Source organism: Polyodon spathula, chromosome 12, assembly GCF_017654505.1.
Source record: "Polyodon spathula isolate WHYD16114869_AA chromosome 12, ASM1765450v1, whole genome shotgun sequence".
NCBI lineage: Eukaryota > Metazoa > Chordata > Actinopteri > Acipenseriformes > Polyodontidae > Polyodon > Polyodon spathula.
The window spans coordinates 44,351,139-44,378,217 of NC_054545.1; the positions used below are offsets into that span (position 1 = coordinate 44,351,139).

The following is a 27,079-nucleotide window of genomic DNA, read 5'->3' on the forward strand; positions in this document are numbered from 1 at the left end:
TGGTAAAGCATAGGGAAGCATTGTAAAGCACAGAGAGGTCTGGTAAAGCATAGGGAAGCATTGTAAAGCACAGAGAGGTCTGGTAAAGCATAGGGAAGCATTGTAAAGCACAGAGAGGTCTGGTAAAGCATAGGGAAGCATTGTAAAGCACAGAGAGGTCTGGTAAAGCATAGGGAAGCATTATAAAGCACAGAGAGGTCTGGTAAAGCATAGGGAAGCATTGTAAAGCACAGAGAGGTCTGGTAAAGCATAGGGAAGCATTGTAAAGCACAGAGGCATATGGTAAAGCACAGGGAAGCATTGCTCTAGCAAACTCATATATAAGGGATCACTGCTCTGTCGGGTAATTATTCTGTACGTGCAGCACCCTCCTTGCCCCCCAGGGGTCCCCGGCCCTCGGTTTGGGAGCCCCGGGTGCAGGAGTGTGCAGCAGTGCCAGTCTGCGTGGCAGAGGGACTCACGTGAAGAAGCGTGGCTGGTGTGGCAGTCCGTTCTCCTCCAGGACTTTGCGACGTTCTCTCTGGAGCTGCTCCACCCGCTGCTTCTGAGCCTCCGCAAACTCGACATTCCCCTCCTCCAGGTACCTGCCACACACAAACCCGTCAGCAGGGCGGCGCCACATAACTACACCCTCCCCTGCGGGATTCCGTGCCATCAAAGAGTTTCTTCTTGCACTAAATGTACATGCCCAGTGGGAGTGGGAGCTGATCTGTGTAGTGTGTGTGTGGTTTGAGTTGCGTGTGCGGTGCATGCATGTTGCATGTGTGGGTGTATTGCATTGCGTGCGTATAGTATGTGCATTGTGTGTGTAGAGCATGTGTGGTGCCAGTACCTCTGGTCGGGTCGTAGCCGCGTGTCGGTGGGCGGCAGCAGCAGCTTCAGCTCTGGGCTCAGCTCGTTCAGCTCCAGGGCGTACCGCGTGAAGCCGTAATAGCGGTCAAAGTCAGCAGGCATGGGGTCTGCAAACCAGCAAACCCAGTTACTGAACACTATTGTAATGAAGCCAGCACGTTCTATTGCCGTTCCACCAGGTTATTGATGAGCTCCTGATAAACTTTCTCTGAAGTGAAACAGCGTTACTATACATCATCACCTGCCTATGTACACTCAGAAACAAGTTCTTTCTGACACAGGCTGGATGATGAAATACTGGGAAATCATTACATTCTGCTTTAATAAACTCTGCCAATTAATTATGCAGTTGTTTAATAAACTCCACCACAGACACACCTCCATCTACAGTTTTGTGAAGCCCCTGGGTTTATAGCAGAGGTTCACAGTAAAGTGTTAACCGAGTCACGGTTACCATTTCTCAATGGAAGCCCCTCCTGTGACTCGGCTCCTTACTTGGTTTCCAGATGCAGTGTGTCTTGGGTGGGGTCCCGCAGTAGATGCCCTCGTGCCAGCGGCCCCCGAGCCGATGGATCACCTTGCCAGCCTCGTCCAGCACCGCCCCCTGCACCTCATTCATAATGGAGCTCCAGTACTTTGACTGCGGGAGGGGGAGGCGAGATTCATCGATCATTTCATTCACTCCGATCAACTTTTCAGATGTGACGAGATGCATGAACCAACGCTACTGTCAACTAGGTTTGTTCTTCTGGACTTGCAGGGATACATCTACACAGCTTCCCTACTGATCTATCGATCTGAGACTTGAGAAACTAAGGGCCATAATGAACTAGTGTTTGAAGGAGGTTGAAATGTCTGTTCATTTTACAAAACTAAACCCCAACGTCAGTTTCTCAGTTTGCATGCATTTTTTCCCCTTTTTTCCGACACCTTAACACCGATGAAAGCATTCGCCCAAACATCTGTCTCACTATGGGGATTGAAAGAAGACAAACAACAGAAACGGAGCTGTGATCGGCCACAGAGAAGAGGTGCCAGACAGCTGTCTTTATTCCCAGTTCCGGATCCCTGTCTGTCTCTGGCCCTCACCTTGCAGAAAGTGATCTTGCACTGGCAGATGCTGCTGCTGTTATTTCGGATCACTACCTCCCCGTAGTTCTCGATCCAGCGCTGGCCGCTCAGGATGTTGTGAATGCAGGAGGACACCTTGTTCCACTCGTAGTGGTCTCCGAACCTGCAAGCACGCGCGTTACAGCAGGATTGCTTGCTTGCAATTAAAAATTATCAATTTTGAATTACAGTAGTACTGCAAAAACACTTGGATAAGTCTCACCGGTGTATAAGTCGCCCCCCCCTTTTTGAGACAACAATTTCAGAAAAATAGGTCACATCGGTGTATAACGCACCCTGCTTTAAAGGGAGCCCCTAAAAATACCTAGAAAACAGACTTATACAAAGGTTTTTACAGTAATTACAATTATAATTACAACTAGGCTAAAAAATAACAAACTACTGCACACACTAACATGTTTACTCTGTTTATTCTACCAGGCAGTAAAGTACAGACACAGACTAAATAACTTTCTTGCCCCCTCAAACAAATTGGGGGGGGGGGGGAAATCACCAGAAAAGTGGTTGAAAATAAAAGAATAACGATCGAATGACAAATAAATCTACGGTAAAGCGATCAGTTACATGTTGCAATTAATTATACCTTGTACACTGCAGTTTACTAAATGCTTGAAAGAGATGCCGTGTCGCAGTCTGCACTCACTTTGTTAGGGTGACATTAACCATCCCCACTGGAACGATCTCCAGTGACTTCCCCCAGAATTTATTTTTCCACCGGACATCTGCAAAAGAACAACAGACTAAATGAAATGCCGAGCTCATGAAGACAGCGGCGATGTATTGCACCTGCAGGGATTTGAACGCAGACGCATTCAATAGCATGCTGTTGCTTACCTTGCCAGAAGATGAAGTTGTCAGACTCAGCCTGACACACAGAGATTGGAGGGTGATGGCTGACCTATAGACAGAGGACAAAACGTTACTACGGCAACACCCAACAAACACCACAAGAGCAAGATGGCTTTTTATCACTGGTATGTTTTAAAAGGACTTCATCTGAAGCTTGAAGAAGTCACAGTAAAATGTATATGTAATGCAGTCAAGCAGGCTTACATTTCACCTTGTGCCTTCTACAGCGTGCTGCAGTGAGCCAGTCGAAACGTTTGCCCAACTGACTTTTAACTTCGATTTTAAAGGCCACGGCTTTTGACTGAAAAATCCTTAACCTTGACCTGAATTCTATTTTCCCAGCAAGTCTCGAATCAAGGATGGGACAGAACACAAAATGTAGGTCTTGGTTATATAGAAATAAATAAATAAATGTTTACGACCAACAAGAAGTGGTTCAGTGGCTCCAAGGCAAACAGGAAGTGGTTACCTGCTCGGCGATGAACCGGAAGCCCTTGTCCTCTCGCTCGCACTCGTAAGTCTCCCCCAGCACCGGGTTGAAGGGCTTACTGCCGGACCGGTGATACGCAGAGGCGTAGGCTGAGATCGCGAACGCGGCGACGTACACCTTCAGAAAAACAAACAAACCAACAAACAAATGAATAATCCAATGAGAGGCTGGAATCGGGTTAACTGACCCATGTAAACCACTTAGAACGGGGCTGGAACAAAGACCAGGAGCCGCACACACCACCTGCAGCTTCTTTTTTGTGAAACGAAAAGCACAACGGGGGGGTTTGGAGAATGCAGGGGGAGCGAGGGATCGTACCATCCTCTCAAAGGGGTCCTGTCTCTGGTTTGCAGTGTCCAGCAGCTCTGAGTACTCCAGCTCCTCACACAGTCTCTGCAGTGTGCCCAGGGGCTCGTTCAGCTGCACTGGCATGGAGACGCGGGACAGGTCCTTCCCAATGTTGTTGCGCATGATGTTCCACAGGCTGATGTTGCTGGTGTTGGGGCCGGGGGCCGGGAGGCAGGTCCGCCGGCCAGCGTACTGGGCAGCCCTGCTGGGTATACTGGGAGCACTGGAAACAGTCTCTGCAGGGGAGAGAAGGAGAGGTGCTGGTAATGCAGCTGCAGAGTTTTGTTAGGTGAACTGTACCAGCAGGCTTGTATAGTGGAACACTATTCAATGTATTGAAACTGCTCTGGAAAAATGGGAAGTGAGCCATTTTTTGAGCCATTTTTTGAATGGCTTGTGCTGCACTGAATTGAAATATCAAACCACAGTCAAAATGCAGCTTTCCTACAGAGCCGTTTCCAAGGAAACAAATGCTTTCACCACACCTGTAGACCAAGCACACAAACATGGAGGGAACCAGTAAACGGAATACATGTGATGGAAAAATATTACTCACAGAATCGGAGACCAACAATTAAATTCAAAATGAAAAAAAAAAACTAAAAATATTCTATTTTGTCCTGGGTTTGCACCTTAAAAATAATAATAATATTATCAGGCCCCTCCCTCTCTCTCCAGGCCCCTCTGTGTTACCTTTCCCGGGGGGCGCGCCCCCCTCCCGGCAGTCCAGATGCTCCTCGGAGTTGCTACAGGTCATGTCGCTCACACAGGACTCTGCGTCCGAGGCGTCGTTCTCCGAGGAGCTGCCGCAGACGATAACCTCGCAGGCATCAAAGAACTCTGCATGGGAGTCCGACAGAGACGCCAAGCTGTCACTGGAGCCCTGCTGCTTCAGAGACCACCCACCAGCACCAGGGGAGACCTGCTACAGAGAGGGGCAGCCCACCAGTCAGACTGAACGCTTCTAGCTTGGTTTATTAGCAGGCAGGGTTCTCAATTCCGATTCCTTTTTCAAAATCAATTCCCAATTCCCATTCCCTTTTAATCAATTCCCACATGTCGTTGATTAAAAATAGGCATTCACAGTGCTCTGTTAAAATGAGCTTCTCATGGCTTAAACTGAAGTCGCTGTCGTGATTAATCAATTACACTGGTTTCTAATGAAAGCAGTTGAACAATCACGACAATTGCCATGTCTCGAAAAATGTCAATTCCAAATCCTTCAAAGCAAAAAGAATTGGAAATTGACCTCCAACCTTTTAGCAGGTGTGGACGCTTTCATGCTACACGTGAAACTGTAGTAAATAAGTAAGTCAAGCAGCCAAACGTGAAGGATCTGTTGGCGTCACGGGTCCCAGGGATTCGAAATACGTCTCCCATTGCACAGCAGTTTGATCTCATGGCTGGTTTTACTGTGAGTTTAAGAAGACACACCTGCTTGTTACCTATATACACTGTAGCTAATCAAGCTCCCATCAAAACCTGGAAGGGGTGAAAACTGCTACGCAACAGGATTTCCATCCCCTGGATCCCGATTAGCACTGCAACTAACTGCTGAAAACGTCTGTCTACTTGATTTAGTTTCTTGTGGTTTTAACAAGAAATCTGACTGCACATCTTGAACCTATGGGTGAGTAAGTCATTTGTTTGACCTGTTTTAACACCTTTCAAACTTTGGAGTGGTGATATAATTTAATAATGCTTTGTACCTCCTCTTGGCTGACAGACACGAATGACTCGACAGTGGAGTCCGATGAGATGGAGAGGGAGTGAATTCGGGTCAGGTGGGTCTGGAGCTCCATGTTCTGAGCAGAGACCTGCACACGAGACACAGACAGTAAGGAGCAAAGAGTTACTTAAGAGACATCACGCAAGTGTTACAGCCGCGCAACTCTCCCGGCATGAGGTTACAGCTGCTGAGTGGAACCAAGACTCGGCACCACGTCGAGTCAATTACTGCTTTTCAAAATCAATTCCCAATTCCCATTCCCTTGTAATCAATTCCAACACACCACTGATCAGAATTGCAAAGGCAGTATTCTATTAGAACAAGCTTGTCCCCACAGCGACAATAAATGACTTCAAAAATTAAGTTGCTGTTTGTTAGTCAATTAAAATTAGCTTCCAATGAAAGCATTTGAACAAACACGACAAATGTTACGTTGTCTCAAATTCAAAGGAGTTGGAACTGGAATTGGGAATTGATTTTAAAAAGGGATTGCTGTGGAGTGCTGTTTGGTCACCCAAGGGCTATCAGAGTGACAGAAAACTTGTTATAAACCATAACGAGGAATCCACCAGTGGGCATTATCAGATATCATCCCAAGCACTTCCTTCACACAATCAGAGACACCCTACATACAACTCATTTACTCTCATTAACATACAGATCACTTGGGAATTACAATTCAGGCATATCTGGGTTAAATTATAGGTGGTTCATTATTATTTATTACTATCATCATGTATTCATTTGGCAGACACTTTTATCCAAGGCGACTTACAGGTGTTACAGGGCAGGGTTACAATGCAAGCTTCAGATTTAAATACAGTGCAGTTTACAGCCAGTGCAACTAATACTGCTAAAAATACAATATGAACTAGACTGCAACAAGTTAGGGTTACAACAACTTGCATCTACAATGGGATCTAGCCATGCAATAGTGCAAGAATTGTGCATCAGCTGAGGTTTATTAAAACCGGATTGCTGAGGGTCTCTACCTCTGACAGAGCGTTGCGCAGGTTTGCTATCTGTGTGACGGGGGTCTCGCTCTGTTGGGGGTGCAGCCAGCTCTGCAGTAGGCGTTCTCTCTCCAGAGACAAGGAGTCGAAGGCACTTTTCAGGGAGGAGTGGACTGTCGGGGAGGAGCAAAAAAAACAAAGTGTCACTAATACAGCCGGCCCATGGCATGGATCAAATCGCTATGCAGCAGGAGTCTTATTTCCATCCCTGTGATGGCTTGCATAGGAAGAAGGCGCTCTCTTCAGACCATGTGCACTGAATCGCTGCTACAACTGTCAAGTGTCAAATGAACAGAATTAGGCAGTTAATAAGCACAGAAAAAAAGGTTTAGGACCATTACTAACAAAGATTTACACAGAAGTTCTCTCATTCTAACAAAGATTTACACAGAAGTTCTCATTCTAAATCACACTACTTATTATTTGAAAGCATTTTACAGTTTAAAACTTTCTTGCATGATGACCTCATACTGGGACTGCAAGATCACCACATTTACACAGGAATCTTACGGGTAACTGCGTAATCCCAAAATTGAGCAATACTGTGAAAGACTTGAGATCAGCGGTCTAAAGCCAGGAGGGGCAAAAGCCTTTAGCTGTTCTGCGCCCTGGCTTTGGGAACTCCTTCCCAAGCCACATCAGGAATACCGGCACAGCCGAACCTTTTAAATCACTTTCAGAAACAGATCTGTTTTAGATTATTCTTGAGCTGGATTAGTTGGCCAGTGGCTTTTTAAGGTGCGCTATATAAAAAGCAAACTGGACTTTAGTGCATTGTTCAGACAAGGATCTCTCCGCTGCTCACCTCTCTGCGCCAGGCTGCAGAAGTCCTGCTGGAGCTGGCTGGACTCTGGCAGGAGAGAGAAGGCACTGGGAGCAGGAGGAGGGTCCAGGCAGTCAGGCAAGCTGGGGACCGAAGCGTGGAGCCGTGACGAGGAAGCCTGGAAACAGAGAGGGGAAGGGTTAAACACATAGAGAAGAGAGATACAACACTGGTTCTACTTGCACTTCCTCTGGTCAGTTCACATCAGCAGTGTCAAAGGTTAAAGCTTGCTATTTGCTGAATGCATGTCAGTCAACAGGGGAAGCAGCTGGTTGGTTAATGACAGGAAAGGTACCGTTGATGGGGTGGGGAGAATTTCACCATCCAGGTGACCATGCAAGTGCAGGGATAGAAATAAGACTCCTCTTGTACTGCAGTTTGACCCAATCCAGATTTTACTACGAGCTTGATTAGCCCCAGTGTATAGGTAACAAGCTCAGGTGGATCTTATTAAACTCATAGTAAAACCAGGAATAGATCACACTGCTATGCAACGGGAGTCTTATTCCCATCCCTGAAGTGCAACGCTAACTGAAAGCAAGGTTTGCAAACAGAGATTTCTAAACCAAGTGTAGTACCAGATAGCATGTTTTAAATTGAAAATTCACATTTGCTAGCCGATTTTTTTTCTTCTCAATACTGCACATCTCAGAGGTATGCAGCAAATGGAAACACAAAACAGTTAATCAGTTTAAACACAGGGCACAGGCTGTGCCACTAAGGCTCCACTTAAATTGCCCTGACTTTCCTCACACTTAGCTGAGCTGTAAAGCACACAGCCCTGGCCCTAGCCTGCCCCTTGGTGGCATGTGTGTGCGAGTGCAGCTCACCATGCCTGCAGCTTCCTCCTTCGTTGAGTTCTTGGTGCACCAGATCTTGGACGAGCGCTTCTCCTTCTTGGGTCTCTCCGACACCAAATTCTGGGAGGAAATGAAAGAACTAAAGCTCCCGACACATTCCAAAAGAACCGAACTGGAGGTTCTTAAACCACACTTTCGAGCTTTCATTCTTAGATGATTCGCTGAGAATGAATTAGAAGTCATTATTAAAGCCATATTAGCAGCAGCTGCTCTTATGTCGCTGAGAGTGTAGATCTTGCACTCAGCGAGTGTGAATGACAAAATATAAACAGATCAAATACATAAATATCAGCTTTTTGTCTGTTTTTAATTATATTTAATGACTTGCCTGCTTATAAGTGTTCAGGGGCTACCTCTAATCAATTTGAGTGTATTTTCTCTTGCACTCTTTGTATGACACAGCAGAGAGGGCAGGAGAAATATACTCTCAACCCGATCAGAGGCAGCCACTGAACCCTGATACAACATGCATGAGAGGTAGAGAACGACACTCCCACTGCACAGCAGTTTAGAGTCATTCCAGGTTTTTAACCCAGGGGTGTTCCACTCCTGGTCTTTGTTTCAACCCTGTTCTAAATTGTTTAATCATGATCTCCTTTAGCCTGTTAAACCTGGAATGGAATAGCCTTCCAGGGACCGCGACTGATTGGACACCCCTGGCTTAACCAAACTCGCTAAGCTGAGATACACACTGGTGCTAGTTCAGCTCATAGTAAACCCCGGCCTGGCTCAGAGTGCTCTGCAATGGGAGTGTCGTTCTCTCCCTCCCCCTGCCCTGGTTACCTGGCTGTCACAGATGAGGGGGGCGGAGGAGACTCGATGGAGCAGCTCCAGACTCTGCAGCATCCTGAACAGCTCTGTCAGGCTGGTCTGACACTCAGAGAGCTCTGGAAGAAAACAGCAGAAGAGCATAAATAGCACAGCTTGTCCACTTCCTAGTAGCCAGCTGATCTCAGCTTTGTGAAGTCGTAAAGGATCCCAGCCATTCAGAATCAACAGCACGGCTAGGTAACCCATTCCATCCCCTCACCACTCTGTGTGAAGAAGTGGCTCTATCCCTGGGTGACCCATTCCATACCCTCTCCACCCGCTGTGTGCAAAGAACTGTCTCCTACACTCCTGTTCCTAAGTCTGTCTCCACTTCTTTCCCAACGGTGTCCCCTGGTCTTGGTCCTGGGGAAATCTTAAGAAGTACTGGCTTCAGATTCAATCCGTCAAGCTCACACAACTGTGCTTCACATCACAAACAACATCACTTCAGGGATACAAATAAGACTGTTTTGAAATCAACACATTCATGAACGGATTTATTGCATATTTGCAGATAAACACTCTAAAAAGGCAACTCTGAGCATTAGTAACAGCACTGGTGAATAGAGTCCTGGGTTTTGTTAACTAATATTAGGTACTTCTCTGAAGGAATGAGTATGTTTCTTCCAGCACTGCTTACCCCTGGAGCAGGTCTGCATGTGGTCAGTGTGCTGCAGCCAGGCAGCCACCTTACTGTCCACCTCAGCCAGGGAGGGGATGCTGTGCAGGGGGCCTGACCTGGGGCTTTGGTGTGAGGGACTAGGGGGCTGGATCTGACAGAGAGAGAGAGAGAGGAGAGAGAAAGCGATAGAGAGCAAGAGAGAGAGAGGGGAGAGATTTAATCAACTACTTTATTTTTTGGGCGAATTGACCAATCTTCTGTAAACACTGTGTGATTTTCTTGTGTTTACTGTAAGCTGTGAATCAATGCAAGGTTAAGGAACTCTTAAAATTAAGCTGTATATAGCTGGTGTATATCAACAATTTGCAATCACCAGCCTTGTTGTTTGACCTTGTGATGTGTGGGTATAGCACTGTGAGCAAAACTTATAGCACTGTTCTTAAATGTAGCTTCTTGCTATCTGGGGTTGTGCTGAAGTGAAGAAGAAACGCAGATCTTAACTATTCAAATGCTTTGTATCGCAAGGAAACTGGTCAAGGAAATGACATAAGCTATCTGTACATCTGTGCTGTACAAAGTTTCTTTGCTCAGCTCAAAAACATCTGCATTGTTGCCTGCTCACAACACCATCAACTAAGGCCTGTGTGTCAGATCACTGATGGATCACATTTGATTTGCTTTGCTCCCATTTGTTTCGATTCCAGAATAAACTCTTTTTGATTGACTTTATCTGAAGAAGACTAATTGATAATGTTGAGAAGAAAACAAATTTTACACTGTTCATTATAATGCTGGTCAAAAACAATGGAGTATGTAAATAGCAAAGAATGCCCATTAGATTCATGATTCTGCCACACAAACATATATTCTGAACTGCTAGGGGCGGATACGTATTGTTTTAACTTATATGAACAGGAATAAGGGAGTGGCCAAAAGTTTTAAATCAATGAGATGTACTACATACATTCATAAAAGTGTATTATGGCAAAGATTGTTGTATAATATTAATGAACTAATTCATTTACTTTTCGTACTAAACATGCATTTTCACAAAAAATAAAAAATAAATGTAGAAGATGGTGTTTTTGTGCAGCAGCGGTTCTGTCTCGTGGGTAAATTCTCACCAGACCCAGCAGAGCTCCGTTGCTGGGCAGGGGTTTGAGGGTAGACAGCACCGTGTACACCCCATTCTGCAGCCGGGCAGAGTCGCTCTTGCGAAAGATCCGATGAGCGCGGAGACGAGACACCCAGGCAGAGAACGCCTCCTGAGACTTCCCCTGCAGGAAACACACACACACACACCAATCTTACTTCAATTTCCCCAATTTGTACTGTGAGCTTGTACCTACACACTGTAGCTAATCAAGCACATGCTAAAACCTGGAATGGGTGAAACTGCTATGCAATAGGAGTCTTCTTGCCGTCCCTGCACTGCATTATTTTCCATAACAGTGCGTGAGAGTCTCATTTGTACAGCTATAGCCAGAGGTTTTGCAAAACCTAGAATTTTAGGATTGAAACATAATTTTAAAAAATTAATAAAATAAATAATAATAATAAGATATTTTATTTAACATCATGTAAGAAACTACACAATGATATTGCAAATGTCTACCAGAAGCCACAATAGTAGTAAAGTATTTCATGCTAAATTTCGAAATGTCACTTTTTTCAATTTTTGTCAGTTAAGTATAAAAAAATATAAAAAATACAACGCGGTATGCAATTCAATATGCTAATGTAACATTATTTCAGCAGGTTTCATTTGACTTTATGAAGCAAAATTTGTAAATTCCACAGGGTGAAGCAAAACCTTTGGCCAGAGCTGTATATTTAAATACATACAATGCAGAGAGGGTCCTTAGTGACTGAAAGGCAGTGTTTAACTCTGCTGACCTTTAGATAAATTGGAGAGACCCCAATAAGTTTTTGTTTTTTGTGTAACACAGAGCGATAGGAAAATTTATCGGGTACCTTGAGGTGATACAAGTTGTCTTCAGCATCCAGGTCAATGCGTTTGGATTTCTTGTTGATGGATATGACAGACAGACGGACGTCGATCGAGCCGCGGAGCTTCCCTTTACTGATCTGCAAGTAGAAGGAAGAGGAGACTCACACCGGAGCCGTCAGCCTTCCAGTCCCAACCTCAACTGCTGGGAATAATGCAAGCATGAGTCCCAGCAGTGGTTTGAGTGCAGGGCTGCAGTGTGGAAGGCAGTGGGCTAGAGAAAACGCTGGGCTGCAGTGTGGAAGGCAGTGGGTTTGAAAGCGCTGGGCTGCAGTGTGGAAGGCAGTGGGTTTGAGTAGCTCAGTGGTTAGAGAAAGCGCTGGGCTGCAGTGTGGAAGGCAGTGGGTTAGAGAAAGCGCTGGGCTGCAGTGTGGAAGGCAGTGGGTTAGAGAAAGCGCTGGGCTGCAGTGTGGAAGGCAGTGGGTTTGAGTAGCTCAGTGGTTAGAGAAAGCGCTGGGCTGCAGTGTGGAAGGCAGTGGGTTTGAGTAGCTCAGTGGTTAGAGAAAGCGCTGGGCTGCAGTGTGGAAGGCAGTGGGTTTAGAGAAAGCGCTGGGCTGCAGTGTGGAAGGCAGTGGGTTTGAGTAGCTCAGTGGTTAGAGAAAGCGCTGGGCTGCAGTGTGGAAGGCAGTGGGTTTGAGTAGCTCAGTGTTTACAGAAAGCGCTGGGCTGCAGTGTGGAAGGCAGTGGGTTAGAGAAAGCGCTGGGCTGCAGTGTGGAAGGCAGTGGGTTTGAGTAGCTCAGTGGTTAGAGAAAGCGCTGGGCTGCAGTGTGGAAGGCAGTGGGTTTGAGTAGCTCAGTGTTTACAGAAAGCGCTGGGCTGCAGTGTGGAAGGCAGTGGGTTAGAGAAAGCGCTGGGCTGCAGTGTGGAAGGCAGTGGGTTTGAGTAGCTCAGTGGTTAGAGAAAGCGCTGGGCTGCAGTGTGGAAGGCAGTGGGTTAGAGAAAGCGCTGGGCTGCAGTGTGGAAGGCAGTGGGTTTGAGTAGCTCAGTGGTTAGAGAAAGCGCTGGGCTGCAGTGTGGAAGGCAGTGGGTTTGAGTAGCTCAGTGGTTACAGAAAGCGCTGGGCTGCAGTGTGGAAGGCAGTGGGTTAGAGAAAGCGCTGGGCTGCAGTGTGGAAGGCAGTGGGTTTGAGTAGCTCAGTGGTTAGAGAAAGCGCTGGGCTGCAGTGTGGAAGGCAGTGGGTTTGAGTAGCTCAGTGTTTACAGAAAGCGCTGGGCTGCAGTGTGGAAGGCAGTGGGTTAGAGAAAGCGCTGGGCTGCAGTGTGGAAGGCAGTGGGTTTGAGTAGCTCAGTGTTTACAGAAAGTGCTGGGCTGCAGTGTGGAAGGCAGTGGGCTAGAGAAAGCGCTGGGCTGCAGTGTGGAAGGCAATGGGTTTGAGTAGCTCATTGGTTAGAGAAAGTGCTGGGCTGCAGCATGGAACACAGTGGGGGGCAACACAATGTAAAATCCCTGCTATTGGAGTCATATTCACATCCCTGGCTCAAAGCCAGGCGGCTAAAACAATACATTGAACCACCAGCAGAAGGTGCCAGTGTTCACAAACTCCATGAAATGAACATTTCCAATGCAGGGTAGGGAAGAAGCCTCTGCTCACACTAGCTGGTCAGAACGAAGGCTGTTCGTGATTCAAAGCTAGGGGTTCTTACTTACATCTTGCTGGGTCTTGGCGTATTTGAGAATCCCGCTGTCCAGCACAAAATACCTCTGAAAGACAGCAGGCAGAGCGTTAAGGTTCACTGCAGTTTTAATTCACAAACCATTCATACCCGATTAGCGATTTTATTTTATTAGGATTATTTATGTTTTTTTTTTTACCTTGTGCCACCCTTTAAGGGGCCACTTCCTCTTTTTCAGCAGGTACCCTTCCTGTCTGTCAGGCTGAACCATGTCCCGCACCCCGCCTTCGCCTCCACCAATCTGGTTCTGTGGATCCTCCATCACCTCCCAGTTCCTCGAGCTCTGCGGAGAGGGAAGCAGACAATGAACCCTTTCCACCCGGAAGGCTCTAATACTCTCTGTGCTGGTGGCATAAGAGAAGGAGAAAGGGAGGCTCCTACACTCCGCTTTGAAAGACAGTACATTCCTTGTTTTGCAATCCAGGACCAACTTTTAAAAAAAAAAAAAAAAAAAAAAAAGAATTTTATATTTAATATATATATATAATATATATATATATATATATATAATATATATATATATATATATATATATATATATATATATATATATATATATATATATAAACACCCACCCCTGGTTATATCGCCCCTCGCTATACTGCACATTCGGATACATCGCAGTCCTGGAGTTGGCTTCCTATTTTTACTGTCTAACTGCCCATGCCTCAGCTGCAGTATACACAGGCACTTGGAATTACTGTTCATTTTGTTTCGTACTGCACATCAAACAACAATATACAAAACAATTAAAAACAAAGCATTACTATCGCACTGTTATTATATATGCATGTACTGCACAGTAACACAAAGCAAATGAAATATCTCCTTGCTGAAGCGGTTTTTATTTTAGCCAGTGAGGTGCTCTGGCAAAAGCCACAAGGCAAAGACGCCAGCTCCCTGGCAAAAAGCCTCCTGTGTTGGGAATGGATTCGTTCAATGCAGCGGGTTTGTGCATTTGAGAAAGGAGAGGAAGACTCATGAAATTAATTGGAGACTGAAGTTGATGAGAAGCAATTACCTTCCGCTGTACGAACTAAAACAGGGTGCTGCTTTTATACAAAAAAATGAGGAAAAGCAGGTTGCATAGAGGATTTATACTGGACCCTGACGCCACCCTGATAAAACGAGGGAGTGCTTGTACTGTATTTATTTGTTAGCCCATTTGTTTTTCTATGGGTCTCTCACTATATTGCAGCTCTCGATATATAGCAGATTTATACTGGACCCCGACACCCGCGATATATCGAGTGGGTGGTGTGTATGTATTATATATATATTTGAGGAGGCCTTTCCTGAAAATGACAATCACAGACTTTTGAAATATGAATCGTTGTTTATAACCTGCTGCTGCTGCAAGGGCGAAAGCACGTCAATCAGGTTTCATAAAGTTAGAATAAAGGCTGGGAATCTTGTATGCAAACTAACAACCAAAAATGAGTGCTACATTTAAAATCATTAAATAGAACCCTAAATCATTCCAGCTAGAAGTCTTTCTCAGCGTCTTGGGGAAGTTTCTTTCGTTATTTCTACTAGATCTCAAGGTGTTGGGTTTAGGGCATTAAGCTGACAATGAGTTTTCTAGCCAATGATAAAATTGCTGTCAGAAAGAAAGACCATGCATTTGAAAAGCCCCCAGGAGTTAACGCCCATCTCCCTGTGCTCTTGTTTACGGATTCCTCCTTTTTCCCAAATGTGGCGGCAGCTTCTGAAACCGTCTGCCTGGGTGTGTTGGGCTTCTATCTTAATTAAATCTGGCAACAGAAGCCTCCAGTGCATTATTACAGAAGACATGCTGAATAAACTGTCAAAGAAATCAGAATTCACAAGCAGGAGCCAAGGCAAAGCCTGTGGCGCTATTAAAACAATGAGGGTTGGTTATTACCAGGGTTCCTAGTTTTCCGCAAATTAAAAAAAAGAAATGCTCTGATTAAAAAGAATATTTAAAAAAAAATCTGCATTATTCGCCCCCCCGGGTCAGATTATAAGATACACCAACAGTACTACTGAATAACAGTTAGTCTTTATAGGAAGTATTTACTGGTACACTTTCACATTCTAAGAAAGTTACAAGCTTGCCAGAGTGCCATCAATCAATAATATAAACAAAAACGTATCATTTTACTTCAAACATTACAAACACGTCTGTGTACTAATAATAAAAACCACAAAATAGTATTCCTATTGTTTTCGGCATCTTTAAACAGCTTGTTGAGAAGTGAATGTGACGTGTTCACCAGAAGCAGTTTTACTGAACAAGTATGTTCACAGTTGCCTGTGTTGATGATTATATATGATGTCTATTGATTTGGTTACAAACAACCAAAAAAAGCTTTGCATGTTTTTTGCAAATGTAAAACAAAAAATTCTCCGACAGCAAAGAAACTCTATGTTTTTCCACAGCAATTGGATCCTGGTTTTTTACACCTCAGCTAGGGACTCAGCAGGTACTCGAATGTAAAGGTGAGGGAAGTTCAGACACGGGGTGCATCTCCCAGCTTACCTGCCTGGTGCCGAGGTGTCTGGAGGAGGCGGTGCTGTTGCTCCGCGAGGGGGGCGGCGGTTGCTTATGACGAGGGGGCGGGGCCATCTCCGTGGAGCTCATGCTCGATTGGTGTCCTCACAGTTGCCCCACCTGTCCGTGGCGATGCAGGGTGGAGTGGAGTCAGAGAGCAGGCAGAGAGACCCCTCTGAGCGCCATAGTGAAGTCTGCAGAGAAACCCAAAACGACAAGCTGGCTTTCAGAACCAACCACAACTTCAGCTCCTGCTGCAAACCGTTTCACCCATTCCAGGTTTTACTACCAGCTTGATTAGCCACAGTGTGTATAGGTAACACGCTCAGGTGTGTGTGTCTTATTAAACTTGTAGTAAAACCAGGAACGGCTCAGTGGATTGCAATTGTAATTACAGCAGCGTAATTGTAATAGCATTAAAGCAAACAGTTCTGCTGTCATTATAATTGGAACCCAGGTCTGATACCATGTCTTCGGTGCAAGATCTTACAGATCTACAGTGTCTCATTTCACATTAATGCTGCATCACAAAAAGCAGCAGCACTGACGGAGGGATTCCCACCAAGACTTAAAGAAAGCTCAATATACTAGAGCAGGTTCTTTACCAATTGGCATGCAGCTGATGGATACTGCCTTACTGTTTAAATCGCCGCTCTGGCCAATAGCAAAATGCAAAACAGGTTTTATATATTGATTAGCCACAGTGTACAGTTAACAAGCGACATCATGAATTTCACCTGACTGGGCCACTCACTGGCTACTAGGTAGCAAAGAGTCTTATTTCCATCCCTGCAATGTACTCTGAGACGCTTTTACTGAGTTACACTCTGGCACACACATCCCTAAGCTCTGCACTTAAACACAACGTGATACCGCGCAGCGCTGGCCACAAGCCTTACACTGAAACAGTTGAAATATGCTCTTGATCTGTTTTGGACATACATGGGTGTTAATGCTAGGGTAGCCTTGGGGCTAAATCAGGTCAGAGAGTACCGAGCTGGTGAAAGCAGATCAGGGCTTGTGCGAGCGAGAGAGAGAGAGGTGTGCAGGTTCATGAATTTAAGATAAGGCAGTCGACTTTTAGTTTAATTTAGTGTTATCTGAAATATGCGGATTAGCAAACAGTACTTTAAAGCCTTAGCCTAAAACAGAAGTGTTCAAGTTTTCAAATTCCACCTGAATGTTGAAACTGTTTCTAAAAATATGCAGGCCCAAAAACAGCCCCTTTATGCAACAAGTGTGTGCTACATAGTGCAGGTGTTTTCATGCAGTGTGTTATAATGAAGGCTGGGCTGGGTACATGTACTTAATGTCTATTAATACCAGTAAGCTTCTTAAACACTGAATCATTCACTTACATAAGAGACTTACTTGAAAACAATAGGTCTGGCATCGCTATCAAATTTGAAGGAGTTTACAGTATGTATACAGTGCTAACATGTGCTGTCCTCTTACTGAAACTCTGCTGCATGTGTATGTGTGTGTGTGTGTGTGTGTGTGTGTGTGTGTGTGTGTGTATCTGGTATTTACTGTACAGTAGCTGTCGTGCAGATTAACATGTTTAGCACACAGACAGGACACAACGAGAGAGAAAGAGAGTAGGGAACATACATGTAGCGGTACTCACACAACTGAAAAATGCCCCATGCGAAATATTTTGTTCTGTTTAAAAACTCGGCGATCTCAGTTTCCACCTGCCCCTAATCTTCCATGTTTTATAAATCAAGGTTTTTTAATTTTAACAAAGCCAAAAAAAACCTCAAGGAAACCCAAGTAGATGTATTTAAAAATGTAATTATAGTTTAGGTATTTATAGATTTTTCTATTATTGAACCCAGCCCTGGGAACAGGTCCCATTTAACGTGCACGTTGAACATTTCGGCAGTTTCTTTTTGATTTGCATACACCGAGCCTGCTGCCCACAAACACTGCCAAAGAATGAGAAGCAGCCCTTTCCTGGCACTTGCTTCTAGAATCCACAAAAAGTAAAATATTGCATCACTATATAGAACCTTGGATCTATCTTCTTTATATATATATATATATATATATATATATATATATATATATATATATATATATATATACACACACACACACACACACACACACACACACACACACACACACACACACACACACACACAGTACTGTGCAAAAGTTTTAGGCAGGTGTGAAAAAATGCTGTAAAGTAAGAATGCTTTCAAAAATAGACATGTTAATAGTTTATATTTATCAATTAACAAAATGCAAAGTGAGTGAACAGAAGAAAAATCTACATCAAATCAAATCAAATCAAAGCGACCACCCCTTACCTTCAAAACAGCATCAATTCTTCTAGGTACACTTGCACACAGCTTTTGAAGGAACTCGGCAGGTAGGTTGGCCCAAACATCTTGGAGAACTAACCACAGTTCTTCTGTGGATTTAGGCAGCCTCAGTTGCTTCTCTCTCTTCATGTAATCCCAGACAGACTCGATGATGTTGAGATCAGGGCTCTGTGGGGGCCATACCATCACTTCCAGGACTCCTTGTTCTTCTTTACGCTGAAGATAGTTCTTAATGACTTTCACTGTATGTTTGGGGTCGTTGTCATGCTGCAGAATAAATTTGGGGCCAATCAGATGCCTCCCTGATGGTATTGCATGATGGATAAGTATCTGCCTGTACTTCTCAGCATTGAGGAGACCATTAATTCTGACCAAATCCCAAACTCCATTTGCAGAAATGCAGCCCCAAACTTGCAAGGAACCTCCACCATGCTTCACTGTTGCCTGCAGACACTCATTTGTGTACCGCTCTCCAGCCCTTCGGCGAACAAACTGCCTTCTGCTACAGTAAAATATTTCAAATTTTGACTCATAAGTCCAGAACACCTGCTGCCATTTTTGTGCACCCCAGTTCCTGTGTTTTCGTGCATAGTTGAGTCGCTTGGCCTTGTTTCCACGTCAGAGGTATGGCTTTTTGGCCGCAAGTCTTCCATGAAGGCCACTTCTGACCAGACTTTTCTGGACAGTAGATGGGTGTACCAGGGTCCTACTGTTTTTTGCCAATTCTGAGCTAATAGCATTGCTGGACATCTTCCGATTGCGAAGGGAAGTAAGCATGATGTGTCTTTCATCTGCTGCAGTAAGTTTCCTTGGCTGACCACTGCGTCTACCGTCCTCAACGTTGCCTGTTTCTTTGTGCTTCTTCAAAAGAGCTTGGACAGCACATCTGGAAATCCCTGTCTGCCTTGTAATTTCTGCCTGGGAGAGACCTTGCTGATGCAGTATAACTACCTTGTGTCTTGTTGCTGTGCTCAGTCTTGCCATGGTGTATGACTTTTGACAGTAAACTGTCTTCAGCAACCTCACCTTGTTAGCTGAGTTTGGCTGTTCCTCACCCAGTTTTATTCCTCCTACACAGCTGTTTCTGTTTCAGTTAATGATTGCGTTTCAACCTACATATTGAATTGATGATCATTAGCACCTGTTTGGTATAATTGTTTAATCATACACCTGACTATATGCCTACAAAATCCCTGACTTTGTGCAAGTGTACCTAGAAGAATTGATGCTGTTTTGAAGGCAAAGGATGGTCACACCAAATATTGATTTAATTTAGATTTTTCTTCTGTTCACTCACTTTGCATTTAGTGAATTGATAAATATAAACTATTAACATGTCTATTTTTGAAAGCATTCTTACTTTACAGCATTTTTTCACACCTGCCTAAAACTTTTGCACAGTACTGTGTGTGTGTGTGTGTGTGTGTGTGTATATATATATAAAACACACACACACCATACAAAACATAAGGAACACCTTCCTATTGAGTTGCACCCCCTTTTGCCCTCTATAACAGCCTCAATTCGTCGGGGCATGGACTCTACAAGGTGTCGAAAGCGTTCCACAAGGAGCTGGCCCATGTTGACTCCAATGCTTCCCACAGTTGTGTCAAGTTGGCTGGTAGTGGATCTCTACTCCGAATAGCTCGTTCCATCTCATCCCACAGATGCTCAATTGGATTGAGATCTGGTGACTGGGCAGGCCACTGCAGTAAGCTGAATTCACTCTCATGTTCGTGGAACCATTCCTGGACAATCCTAGCCTTGTGGCATGGGGTATTATCCTGCTGAAAAAAACCCATTAGCAGATGGATACACTGCTGCCATGAAGGGATGCACCTGATTGGCAATGATGTTCAGATATCCTGTGGCATTCAAACGTTGCTCCACTTTTATCAAGGGGCCCAATGCGTGCCATGAAAACACACCCCTCACCATCAAACCACCACCACCAGCCTGCAATGTTGACACATGGCATGATGGATGCAAGTACTCATGTGGTTTTCTCCATAACCTAGTCCTGCCATCAGTGTGAAACAGCAGGAACCGGGATTCAAACCAGGCAATGTTTTTCCAATCCTCCAGTGTCCAGTGTTTTCATTCCTTAGCCCACTGCAACCACAGTTTCTTGTGTTTTGCTGAAAGAAGTGGAACTCTGTTAGGTTGTCGGCTGCCATACTCCATTCGTGTCAAGGTACGACAAGTTGTGCATTCTTTTATGGGTCTTTCAGCACCAATGCTGTACAGGACTGTCTGTTGACTAACTAGCCCGTCTGTTGCTCTGCACAATTCGTGTCAGCCTCCTTTGGCCTCTTTCATCAATGAGCCGTTTTCGACCACTGGCCTGCCATTGGCTGGATGTCCTTTGGGTGGTGGACCATCCTTGATACAAAAGGGAAACTGTTGAGCGTGAAAAACCTAGCAGCGTTGCAGTTCTTGACACACTCAAACTGGTGCGCCTGGCACCTACTACCATACCCCGTTCAAAGGCACTTAATTTTGTCTTGCCCATTTACCCTCTGAATAGCACACATACATACAAGCCATACAATCCATGGCTCAATTTTGTCAAGGGCTAAAAATCCTTCTTTAACCCGTCTCCCCTTCATCTACACTGATTGAAGTGGATTTAACAGGTTAGATCAATAAGGGATCACAGCTTTCACCTGGATTCACCTCGTCAGTCTATTTCATGGAAAGAGCAGGCGTTCCTAATGTTTTGTACACTCAATAAAATACTAAAAGTCACATTATGGAGTGTTTAGAAAGTATAGCAGGTGTTCTTGTATCATCATTTTCTTGTATTGTTATTACATGCATTATTTAGTGTTAGTATACCCACTAATTCAAGTATTTTTAAATCTCAGAATTTGGACCCGTTTATTAAGGCCATCCTTAAATAAACCTGTTTTAAATCCAGGGATGGCAATAAGGCTCCTGTTGCATAGCAGTTTCACCCAGGCTTTGCTATGAGCTTCATTAGCCACAACGTACAGGTATAGGTAACAAGCTCAAGTGTCTTATTAAACTAGGAATGGATCAAACTGCTATGCAACAGGAGTCCTATTTCCATCCCTGTACAGAATACAACCTGGGCCTCTCTCCAGCCGAGTTTGACCAATATAGGCCAGCGATATCCACTGGGGGCTTGAAAACACACCTGAGGTTCGAACCCGTGCCTCTGGAGGCAAAAGGCTTGAGCTGTATTACTGCACGGAAATGATTCAGTGATTCTGACCAGGATACGTGATACAGGAAAGCCTCCATGAGTGAAACAATTCCCTTTCCCTGGCAAACTGTCGCTTGCCTAGGGACACCGGAGATGAGAGGCTTGCTAGACACCTTACCCAGACAGGGGGGGGGGGGTTGGGTGTACAGTGACTCCAGCAATGACGGGCTGGGTGACAGGGCAGGGGGATCGATGGATCAGACTCAGGGACTGGAAATTTACAGCAGACAGTCTCTCTCAGCACAGGACAAGGGCAGGCAGACATTCAGAAGAATTAATACAGGATTGCTGAGATCAGATCTTTAAATTGGCCCTTAGTTGCCCTGCGATGGACTGGTGTCTCTTCCAGGGTGTAGTCCTGCCTTGTGCCCCTGTGTCTGCTGGGTTAGGCTCCGGCTCACCGGGACCCTTTATAGGATTAAGCAGTTACAAATAATGGATGGATGCTGAGGTCAGGTGTCCACATGATAATAAAACACTCATCCAGTTGTCTTTAAAAAGGCTTTTTAAAACGCGGTTCTCCGAACTACAGAATTGTCATGTTCTGGGCTCTACTGCAATTTCTCTTAATCCCTTAGTTACCAAAAATTGTAACCCTTTGCTTTGGCTACAAACAGCTGCGTCCTACTTTGAGGACAGTCATGTTAGACGTGCCTGTAATCAGAGCACTGAAATTTCACACCGGCTATAAAGCTCAACACATAGAAAATTGAGCCGCCTTATCACTGTGGGGAGGAAAACTATAAGACTTCAGTTTCTTATTTTATATTGAGGTGTTATAAAGAGCATCTGTATTTACAGAATTAATGGTTACATTTAGACTTCACTTTTGCGGTTAACAAAATTAGCGTAAGTTATGAAAACAATTTAAAGAGAAAAGTAAAAATGCCCAAAAGAATTACAATGCAGTCTGTCCTCAAATGAGGGCAACAGCACTTAGTGGGTTAAGCTTTCACCAGGCTTTAAGGGTCCAATCAAATTCAAATCATGTGACAATGGAACTCTACATAGCCATTGAGTAGGCGGGGCTAGCAGAGTTGAAAAGTCACCTTGTCACATGATTTCAATGGAATGACAAAGGTTGTTCAGCGCCTGGGCCTTAAGATTCGCCACATAAGCCCAAAAGCCAGTTAGAGGCAGATTTAAAGAAAAGTGATGACTCCACGTCACAGTTAAAAAAAAAAAAAAAAAAAAAATTCCAAATCTCTGGACTGGCTCTGCTCCCCACCCTCCTGCATTGTGCTTTACCAGAGTACAGTGCAATGAAACTCACAAATCAACTGCAGCAGGATGCGTTTGCATGCAGGGGCATGCATGGCGATGCTAGGGACCCTCCCAGACCTGCTCAATGGAATGTGACTCGGCTCCCTCCAGAACGCTGCCAGTGATATCAAAGTTGATGATCTGCTCACTACAGCAGTTTGAGTTCTCTGTACCCGCAAGGTCAGCAGCCAGCGTTTAATACTCTAACCTTTTACTTCTGGAGGCCTGGTCAGAATCTGGTTTGATGGTCTTAGCTCGACTGCTCCCTCCCTCATCCCCCTAAGAGAAAGGCAGTGTTCCTGCACTTTGATCATCACCTTGTCAATGTCTCAGGTGGAGCCACAGAACTAGCTTGCAAAACATTTCACCTCTTCTTTGTGTACAGCAGAATCAGCTCACTTGTAGAATGAAGTTCTAGAGAAGCTGCATGGCAACCAATATAGGTACAAAAGTATATGTATTTCAAAGCATATGCTGTACATAACAGTATATGATATATTTTTTGCACTGCATGGAAATGACTTAATACACTTCAAGTAGTGTTGGTTTCTCGTATTTGTTTAAAGTCTGACTCACACCATTGCTTCAGCACAATAAGTCCCGATAGACTAGCTTGTGTATTCAACCCTTGGCTCTGTTTGCTGTTCCAGAACTGCCTCTACAGCATTATTGAGCGACGCAGGCTCGTGTTTTTAAAATAGGATACCCTGGCTCAATACTTATTAAAATCTCAAAAAATCAATAGCGTGACTATTCGGACCATTTCGAAAGTTATTGGGCGGGTGTAACAAGTAAGGACGTACAAATTTAATGTTCCTTTCTGCTCCCTTAACACTTGCGGTCCTTCAAACTCATTTCAAACGTCTGGCTGCAATCTGACCCTGTGACCTACAGCACAGGATGCAGCCATTTTAACTACAGCATTTATTATCTCCAAATTGAATTAACGTAAAATAAAACCTGCGAAGATGTATTTAAAACACTAGGTTACACTGACTCACTACAAAGAGATGGGGAGCTGCAGCCTAGCTTTGCCATTATTGATTTTAAATCATCCAGGCAACAAAACAGCGGTTGTAAACTAATGGATTTTTTTTTTGTATTGTTTTGTTTCTTTTCAATTTTCCTTCAAACAATAGCATTCCCTCTGCACGTCACAGCGCATCGCTGGCCTGTGTTGTTTTCACCTGTATTCATCACACACCTGTTTCTTCTGCCCCCGAGCAAGAACTGTTACCGTTTCATCTACCATTTCTCTCCGTATCCTTATTTATTCTATTAGATTTTTCCTTATAAAGAAATAATTTAACATTTTTACATCAGTATTTTTTTATTTAGTTTAATTTCTGTAAGTTGCTTTGGATAAAAGCATCTGCTAAATAATAATAACAATAATAATTATTCAAAACATATTTTTCTCCCCTGAGATTACCTGTTTATAAAGCACTTGAGGGGGCCATATTAATGTCTTCACACCAAAATGCAATTTGCACAATTTTTCTGTTAAAGTAAAATTGTAGATGCGCAAAACAAGTAGCAGGCCCAAAGAGTGTGCCTGGTCCTTTATTTGGTAACGGATAAAGATGGTTTAATAGACCCCTGTTAGCACCAATCTTACGACTGTTGTTTGCTCCATTCCTGCTTTCATTATGAGTTTAAGAAGACTCACCCAAGCGTGTTACCTACACACTGGGGCTAATGAAGCTCGTAGCAGTGAGTGGGATGGATGAAAATGCTCTGCAATAGGAGTCTTAATTCCATCCCTGTATGGCAACAGATGATGTGAGAACCTTGATAAATGTGTCACATAAGTCAACATTTAAAAATAAATAAATAAACAAACACATCAACGTTGTTATTTCCTGCAGCCGTCACATTTTATGATCACTGTGGACCACCTATCATCCCAAGGGACCAAATCATCTGGGACCAGTGGGAGACTGAAAAACCTTCACCATTTAGATCACTGCAATACTTGCAAAGTGAGCCTTTAAAATACATACCACCATCATTATCACTGTATTACATCCCTTTAACTTTAAATGGAGATGCACTTTACTAATCCTATAATCTACAGATCTTATTTAAGAATTCATCTGCAGGTCCTTATTCAGAACCCAATCCAAGAAGGAAAAGGTCTTGGGCACAAGGAAAGGGGGGAGGCAGGGATGGGTTTGAGGAGTAGGTCAAATCTGGCACTGCCATTAAAATGCAAATGTGTGTTGAATCAGCATAACTAAATTTCCCCTCAACGCAGTGCACAGGTCGCTCAGCGAGAGGCTTGCAAGCTATTAAATACACATCGTTTTGCTGATGCTTTGCGTGCAAGAGTTCACAACTTTAAGGCTTAAGGCTGGTACAACTAGACGTGTGGGATTTTGTCATTTCAGAACAGGGCTTCTCATTTTGACTTGCAGGATTTTTTTTTTAAATTCACTTACAGGGATGGAAATAAGACTTCTATTGCACATCAGTTTCACCCATGCCAGGTTTTAACCCAAGCTTGATTAGCCGCAGAGCACAGGTACCAAGCTCAGGTGTGTCTTAGTAAGCTCATTGTAAAATCAGGAGTGGATCAAACTGCTGCACAATGGGAGTCTTGTGTTCAGTAACAAAAAAGTTGAGTGCAAATGCAAAGGCAATGCCTGTTTTTTTTTTTTTTTTTTTATAACCTGAGGTTAGATATAACAGCTGCAGTAGGGTCAGGATTGTAAATGTTTGTGGAGTGTAGAATTACAGAGACTAGCAGGTGTGGTTGCAGCTTGCTGCTCAAACTCCAGTACCTTGTGGGAGTGTAGATTTAGGACAAGGTGAGAAGCAGGAATGGGATATTCATTGTGCATTGCAACGCTGGGCTGGCTGGTTTCATGTTAATCCAGGCTTGAAGGCAGTATAGTGTCCAGACACAGATAGAAGCGAACAGTGTTGTATGACACACCGCAGCTATGGAGTCTGCCCTGACCACCGTCAGTGAGATGAGGTTAAAAGCTTTAAAGTCACAAATGCAGACAAGTCTGGTTCTTTTGCATTGTGGTTAAGACGCTCGCTTGCAGTGCAAGGGGGGTCAGCAATCAGCGCCCAGCCTCTGCCTTGTTACACAAGCACAGAGCTTATTTTCATTCCTGGTTTTACTATGAGTTTAAATCAGACAGACCTGAAGTTGTTACCTACTCACACTGGGGCTAATCAAGCTGGCAGTAAAACCAGGACGGGTGAAACTACGATGCAATAGGAATCTTCATTCCATCCCTGCGATTCTAAGTATTGTCTACACCAGACATTCAATTCATCTGCCTGAGTCTCGTTCCACAGGCAAAGCTACAAAATAAAGTTGCTGAGCTTTTCTGATTTTTTAACCCCACCACAAAAAAATATGTTTATATACACAGCAAAGTTCTGCACCCCGATCTAGCTACATTATTATTAATATTGGGGATCCAGTCTGGACGGTTTTGTGGACTTGATTTAATTAAATGATTTTTTCATCTTCTTTTAGACTGTTTTTAATGCAATGCTTCGTGTGCTTGTGTGTGTGTGAAGCGCTTTGGGTTTTTTGTGATGAAAGGAGCTCTAGAAATGCTAACTGTTGTGACAGTGTAGGTACACTGTTCTCTGTTAAGAACTTTTTTTTGTTTTTTGATAAGCAATTTAGAACATCTCCCATAAAACACCAACCTTTATACAAAATACAAAATTTAAAAAACACGCTGAACAGGACACGTCGCTATTGAGAACTTATGTACCTGTTCCTGAGAAGTGCTGAACGAAATAAAAAGCAAAAGCGCACATGAGTCAGAGTGGAAACTCAAGTCCTTTGTTGGGTTGTATTGTACTGTGTATTACTTACACATAACATCCCATTTCAAGCTTTAAAAAACGCACGACCATCCCCACATCATAAAAACCCGAAACAAATCATTCAGGAAACTCAATGCGGTGTTTGCAATGTTAGTAAAACGATCGTCTTGTGACAGGTAGCGAGCAAGCGTACTATAACACTAGTTATGTATTCAAGTGCTGTACTAATACTGTAGTAATATATACTATAGCAGTAGTATATTCTGAGTATTATACTATTAGTAGTATATTCTGAGTGCTACAGTATTAGTAGTATATTCTGAGTATTATACTATTAGTAGTATATTCTGAGTGCTACAGTGTTAGTAGTATATTCTGAGTTCTACAGTATCAGTAGTATATTCTGAGTGCTACAGTGTTAGTAGTATATTCTGAGTGCTACAGTGTTAGTAGTATATTCTGAGTGCTACAGTGTTAGTAGTATATTCTGAGTTCTACAGTATCAGTAGTATATTCTGAGTGCTACTAGCAAACCGGTACCCGAGATCCACTTCACACACATTTTTAAAAAGTGGAGCAAGTGCAATCTACAAACACACCAGAAATAATAACACAACAGTTCGTTTCGATTATTATGAATCCCTTACCTGGGCGATTGTCCTTTGCGGTTCTTTGCTGGCGTTTCCTGGCTAGTCCTTTCCAGCTGGCAGTCGTGATGACGTCACTATAATCACC

At 43.9% G+C, this 27,079-nt stretch overlaps 1 protein-coding gene across 2 annotated transcripts in view; it reads right to left on the bottom strand.

The window, feature by feature from the left end:
• LOC121324624 (oxysterol-binding protein-related protein 7-like) overlaps positions 1-27,079 on the bottom strand; it is a 28,350-nt gene extending 1,271 nt beyond the window's left edge. The window contains exons 1-21 of one of the 2 annotated variants that reach the window (XM_041266711.1): positions 26,992-27,079; positions 15,713-15,918; positions 13,349-13,492; positions 13,184-13,237; positions 11,502-11,615; positions 10,652-10,804; positions 9,546-9,678; positions 8,879-8,982; positions 8,066-8,155; positions 7,218-7,353; positions 6,392-6,525; positions 5,380-5,487; positions 4,364-4,592; positions 3,641-3,906; positions 3,302-3,439; positions 2,818-2,881; positions 2,627-2,705; positions 1,942-2,086; positions 1,348-1,492; positions 833-959; positions 462-584 (exon numbers count right to left, since the gene is read on the bottom strand). In XM_041266711.1, the coding sequence (XP_041122645.1) occupies positions 462-584; positions 833-959; positions 1,348-1,492; positions 1,942-2,086; positions 2,627-2,705; positions 2,818-2,881; positions 3,302-3,439; positions 3,641-3,906; positions 4,364-4,592; positions 5,380-5,487; positions 6,392-6,525; positions 7,218-7,353; positions 8,066-8,155; positions 8,879-8,982; positions 9,546-9,678; positions 10,652-10,804; positions 11,502-11,615; positions 13,184-13,237; positions 13,349-13,492; positions 15,713-15,814 (2,588 nt within the window). In that variant the 5' untranslated portion in view covers positions 15,815-15,918; positions 26,992-27,079. Of the gene's footprint in view, positions 1-461; positions 585-832; positions 960-1,347; positions 1,493-1,941; positions 2,087-2,626; positions 2,706-2,817; positions 2,882-3,301; positions 3,440-3,640; positions 3,907-4,363; positions 4,596-5,379; positions 5,488-6,391; positions 6,526-7,217; positions 7,354-8,065; positions 8,156-8,878; positions 8,983-9,545; positions 9,679-10,651; positions 10,805-11,501; positions 11,616-13,183; positions 13,238-13,348; positions 13,493-15,712; positions 15,919-26,991 lie in introns of both variants that reach the window. The other variant, XM_041266710.1, reaches the window with a different exon arrangement.